We start from the raw sequence: 6000 nt of genomic DNA, 5'->3' as shown, positions 1-6000 counted from the left end.
AAAAATATTTTAAGTTGGCATGGAATTTGAAAATATATTGAAATATATTGGAAGATTAATTCTTGAACAACAACTATAAAGTCTTAAAAAATGCTAACATTTTAAAAAGACTTAAATAAGAAAGCAATGCTTAGCCTATTGGGGGCACAAGTAAAGCCTGGTGGCCTGCTAGGCTTATAATACACTAGGGGAAAACCTGATGGCTTTTCAACCAATCAACTAAATAGCCACAAAAGAATGTGTTGATGCAAAAATAATACTCTAAATTAAAGTCACTAGTCTAATAAAAATCTAAAAAGGTTAATTTGGCAGTACTTCCATTCAAACAATTAAATCCAATCATGGCATTGTTTCAATACATGCAGAGTTTTATATTTCAGGGATTTATTTTTGATAAATAATTTTTTTTCTTAATGAAATTCTAAGAAAAATGTGTTTCTCAGAAAATCTGAATACTAAATTGGGCAAATAAAAAGAAGTATTTTCCATACCCTCTAGCCACTCAGCAGAGGAAAGAGTTCAACCATTTCCTAGCAGACGGCTGATCTGAGTTTAGACAGCAAATCTGTGGACTACCACCAGTGAATAACTGGAATCATTAGTGACCATGGAAACATCACATATGTCCTCCAGCAACTGTGATTCTCTGCCTCTTTATGCTTTCTCTAGATTCAGAAACCTTGATTTTAAAATAAAATGCAGAATTAACTTCTATCCGGACTTTGCACCACTCTCCCCTTAGATTCTTTATAGTCCTTGTATGTTTTTGGTCGTATTTTGTGTGCATTTTTCCTGCCATACATTTTCTTTCCACTCAGCTTACCATCAATATCCTTTGGGAACTTTGAGAACAGCCACACCAACGTTTTATGGTTTACTGACACAAGGAGGTAAACTGTGGGACAAGTGTGAGGTCAGTCACCTTCACCATGGTTGAACTGGTCATGATGTCAATCAAAAAACAAACTTTTGTAGACTGTGTAGGAGTCCTATGCCATTGTTCCTAAATTAAATACTTATATTCAGGCTGAGTCCCAGGGAAAAAGAAACAGCAACTTAGGTTTGATGTAGACATTTGACTTTGTTATTTTATAGATGCATTACATCAAAATCTGTTCAGTCGTCTGAAGAGATAAAAAAACAAACCAAAGCATGATATAACCTCTTTTAACACCCCATCCCCCAATTCAATTGAAACCAGCACTGGCAAGTTTTACTTTTAAAATGTTTCTTTTTAATATCAAAAGCTAATAAACATTTGATGACAGTAAATCCATGGGGAAAAGTTTCACTGTCAAGCATCAAGGCAAGGGAAAATGTTTTGAGTTTGCAATTCAGTCTTCAAAAGCATACGCAATACCTGAACGCAAACAAAGTTACAAAGAGAATCAAAAAATCCCATTTTGGCTTGATTAATTATCTTAAAAAACAAATAACATTAAAGTAACACAATGCAGTTGTGCAAAGTACCTGTAGGTGAACAGATAAGATAGAAGTCTCACAGTTAGCTCATTTTCTGTTTTCTGTCCATGTCATTCCTGATATTTATAGCTCCTCCAAAAGTTTCTCTTCCTGTCCTTTGGAAGCAAGCAGACAGGATGTGCAAGAAAGCAACAACTGCACAAAAGAAAAGGGTTTGAAGTGGAACATCTAAGTCGTGTTCTTTTCCAGCTCTTCTTTATTGATCGTCTTCACTTGTGTACATGGTAGATGTGCAGTTGAGGGTCCCATGGCCCAAGAAAAGATCTTAGAAATCTTCCTCCAGCCAGTGGTTTACATGGTGGTCTCTTCCCATTCCAGCTCAACATCACCTGAAAACAAACACAAATCTTTGGTTTGAGCACTGCACTGTTGTGTGAAGTTTGTATTCTTATATTTGTGTCTGTTATTTACCTTCCATGGCATCCAAAGAGTCCATCTTCTCCAGAGCTGAATAGTTAACAAACCAGATGGACTGGCTGTTGCCTTTGTTGTTCAGAAGTTCCAGAGTACTTTGGTGGAGGAAGATGTACTGGGCCTGACAGTGCAAACACAGACTGATAATGATTGGTTCAGACCAGGTGACTTTATGTCACTTTTATTCTAAACAGATGCTGAAAACAATAGGCTAAGACTGTGTGTGCATAAATGTTATCATGTCGCCAGATTTATTTGCTTTGGACACAAATCTGTTAGAACTGATTTGTGCAGTTTTATGAAGTTCCTCAACCAAATGTGAACACTTCAAAGAAGGACAAAAAAAAAAGAGAGAGAGAGATCACTAACTAGATTAACAAATATTTGTGGCAAAAATTCCTGCATGGTAATTAATTCGTCAGTGGGTGTAACTAACTAACACACACACAACGGTCATGTTGCTTATTCTATGAAATTAAGTCATTAACTGAAAGGTGCATGCTCGAAATAATAGCAGAGTGGAGTTAAATTGGTGCATTCATTCATTCTGTGAACAAAAAGGTGTCAAACAGGTTGTCTTTGTTTAAAGACAAAAGCTTGAAAGCTTTTACATGTTGATTATTGTGAGCTCTTCCCTGAAAATATGAGTTAAAAATATAGATAATACCAGAGACTGCACCAAAGAACATTTGAGGGGTGAAAGAATACAAAGACTTTGTGACAGGAAGTCCTTGCAAAATTGTACACTTGGAAAAACAACATGTATTGAATAGTTTACAATTTGCCAACAATCAGATTAACCATCCTAAACAGAAATGGTGGAATATTTTATCGTTATGAAAGGAAGAATGTTTTTAGGAGCCGTCGAGAAGTTCTGCAGCTGATAGCAGTTTGGTGGACAACAAAAATTATACAGGGTTAAAATGTAGAACTAAACTAAACTCATTAACAGGTTGTCAGGGTCTCCATCATGGCCAGGAGTTGTTTTAGAGAACTCATCGCAACGTCAGAACAGAAACTATTTCTGAGATGCTTGTTTTGTGCCTTGTGTGCCCTCGTTCTTTGTGGTGAAAAGACAGAGTCCTGGCACAAAGGGTCCTTTAACATGCTCTTGACCTGCAAGAATATGCAGACTTATTAGATGTCTTCAATCCTAGGCAATGGGGTGCTTATGATCTACTGTGGTATTTTGGTAACTATGTGAAGTTTATTATGGATCCCAAAACACTGAATTCAAGCCAAAGTACACTTAAATCAGGTGATTGTTATGGGGCGGTTTCTCATACTGTGGTGTTGGCACTATATATTTCCTACTGGGAATCATGAATCAGTTTAAATACATTGAAATACTTGAAGGAGTTTGTTGCCTTGTGAAAAGGAGGAACTGACCTGGAGGTTGGAGCTCTTTGTTTGTTGCTCACTATTGGAAGTTTCATAACAAATCTATCATTTTTTTGTCTGAATGTTTTGATTTTCAGTTGAATCTTTAGTGTTCCCACTGCATTTGTGTTTGTGGAAATTAAAGCTGCGATGAAATACGTACAAGTTAAATGCCCTGGAATTTGTTGCATTGCAACAAAATGTGACAACGATCCAAGTATGTTGATGCCTATGTCAGGCACTGTACAACAAAACCTAAAAGAGCCATATGTGTAGGTTCTGTTTTGACAGTCAGTGTAGGACTCAATCCTGAATCTAAATATTGAAATGTGCAGAAAATATAGACATGAGAAAACCTTGATGAGACGGGGAAAATGAGCAGAGGATCCCACGTTAGGCACCGTGCCAATCCTGGTAATCACTTAAGTAATCACTGAGGTGATTTCCAGATGGGATCATGCTGTTTCAAGAAGGAGACTGCTGTTTTGCATTTACCCCTAATCCACTGGCAGATTATTTTAGTAGTTACAAAAAAAATAAATCTTTTTTTATTAAGGATAACACCAGAGCTTTAAGAATTTGGAATGGAGCCAACCACATGTGGATCTGTTTATTTTCTATTCAAATATCTGTGTTATGCATTTATCTAAACGTACAGCTGTGTGGCATTCATGTGGTAAAATCAGTTCAGATAATTTCAGTTGGGAGACAACTTTTTTTTTTTTCTTGTTGATTCTTTTTAGGATTTTAAATCCAAATTTTATAAACTTGGTTGTGGATTCAATAATTCGTGTTCAGCAGAGTTATTTCAACATTTTCTGTAGTTTTGTATCTGTTGTGGTATCAAAATCCGAATAGCTGATATCTAGCTTTTGTCTCCTGCTGCACTCACCAGATTCTGCACCATGCACATCCTCTCACTGCGCAGCTCAGCCACCAGTCCGTAAATATCCACAAAGTCATGATCTCTGACGTGCTGAATGAGGTGATCGAGAGCAATGAACACGCCTGTTCTTCCCACACCCGCACTGAGGGAACAACGAGAAAAACCAAAACCGCACTTACACCAGAATCTGGGAATGTGTTTCTATTCATAATCAGAATGTACTTTTGGATATTCAAACTATTCTTTTTACCCTACCTGCAGTGGACCACTATAGTGGAGTTGTCATGGCGATGTGCTCGGACAGCTTTGACAAACTTAATCAAGGTGCTGCAGGATTCTGGGACCCCGTGCTCAGGCCATGAAGTGTAGTTGAAGTGTTTGACTAAAATGTAGTGACCATGCTGGAGAGAGCAATAGATGTCGTTTAGTGTATAAATCGGGGTAACCTGTTATCATTATTAGGAAATTTCACTATGTTTAGCTTAAAGAAAGCGACATAATTAATTGTTGTAAATTCGTTTGATCCACTGAAATGTGCTACACAAATAAACTTCACTGGCCTTGATATGAATAACAACAATACTAGCTAAAGTTGAGCAAAGACTCTGCTAATTATCAAATAATATTACAATAATATATAAAGTTTTTACACCAGCTTATCTGCTCACCATTATGGCCCACTGGTGCCTATCTCCAGGAAACAAGGAAAGAATTTCTATTAAATCAATCTCGCTACTTCCGTTTTTGTACATTTATTTTAGAACCTTTGATATGTGTTGCTCTTCATAATCCAAAAAAGTATCAAGAAGGAAGGAGCTACTTGTTAAAAGTCGTCCTTATCTACAATCAGAGCGGTCACTCAAAAGTGACACACAAAGTGAAATGAAGGCTGGAGTTTATCTTGCCACCTATCAAAGCGAGAAGGCTTTTTCCACAAATGTTGTTTAGGTGTACCTATATGTTTGGAGAGCAATGTATGTGTGTGCTCAAGAGTTGTGTATTTGTATTCAGGAGACTTTGTTACCTTTTCTACTTTCAGTGTTCTGACAGTCCAATCAGGAAGCACTTCTTCTGACACTTTAGAGATGAGAATGTCACTAAACACCGTCATTGGCTTGTTGTCCTCAGGCCAATACTTGTGACACCGAATCTGAAATGTCAACAGTGCAGCACACAAAGCCTTTGTCAGATCTTCAGAAAAAAGTTTATCCCTTCATGGAGGGAAGACCCAAAATGTTACTTGTACTCCGATTCCTGTCATGTCTCTAACGACGCACCCTGCCTTTCTCATAACATTGCGTGAGCATGGCAACAGTGCGGGTTCCTGTCTCCCAGATCATCCTCCAAAAGTCAGCCACTGTGCTGGGCAGAGGACCCTGAGTGGCTATGAACTCATTGGGACACAAATAACCCTGCAAAGAGCAAACAAGAAAGACCATAGTCCTCGAAATAAACTTCAGATCAGAGTTTATGACAGTTTTTCTAGTAGTGATAGCTCACCGAGACAAAGCTAGCATTGATATAGTCTGATCCTGCCATGCCTGGTTCTGAGAGCAGCTTCACTCGGTTGTTGTTGTCTAAATGCAGACAAAACAGGAGAAAACCGTTCAGTGAACAGTGTGAAATGTAACTCTGCAGACCCTTACAAATAAATCCCATGAAAATCCCATGTGACTTTCACATGTGATCACATGTGGTTCACACAAATTTTTACATGTGAATGATGTGAATCACATGTGAAAGCACATGAATACGTGTGATTTTGGAACGTTTCGTGGTAAAATCCCATGTGATTCACATGTGAATCACACATTTCCACATGTGATTCACACATTTCC

The 6000-nt window shown here is 37.7% G+C and overlaps 1 protein-coding gene across 1 annotated transcript in view; it reads right to left on the bottom strand.

Annotated features, from left to right (window-relative positions):
• Positions 1 to 1196: 1196 nt before the first annotated feature.
• The window catches only part of ptprq (protein tyrosine phosphatase receptor type Q), a 45635-nt gene continuing 40831 nt past the window's right edge, over positions 1197 to 6000 (bottom strand). The window contains exons 45-51 of the mRNA XM_044124631.1: positions 5663 to 5739; positions 5440 to 5574; positions 5187 to 5312; positions 4418 to 4563; positions 4169 to 4304; positions 1894 to 2017; positions 1197 to 1811 (exon numbers count right to left, since the gene is read on the bottom strand). Coding sequence (XP_043980566.1) covers positions 1774 to 1811; positions 1894 to 2017; positions 4169 to 4304; positions 4418 to 4563; positions 5187 to 5312; positions 5440 to 5574; positions 5663 to 5739 — 782 coding nt within the window. The 3' untranslated portion in view covers positions 1197 to 1773. The remainder of the gene's footprint in view (positions 1812 to 1893; positions 2018 to 4168; positions 4305 to 4417; positions 4564 to 5186; positions 5313 to 5439; positions 5575 to 5662; positions 5740 to 6000) is intronic.

Source organism: Gambusia affinis, linkage group LG08 (assembly GCF_019740435.1).
Source record: "Gambusia affinis linkage group LG08, SWU_Gaff_1.0, whole genome shotgun sequence".
Classification (NCBI taxonomy): Eukaryota; Metazoa; Chordata; class Actinopteri; order Cyprinodontiformes; family Poeciliidae; genus Gambusia; species Gambusia affinis.
This window is presented reverse-complemented; position numbering and strand designations above follow the sequence as displayed.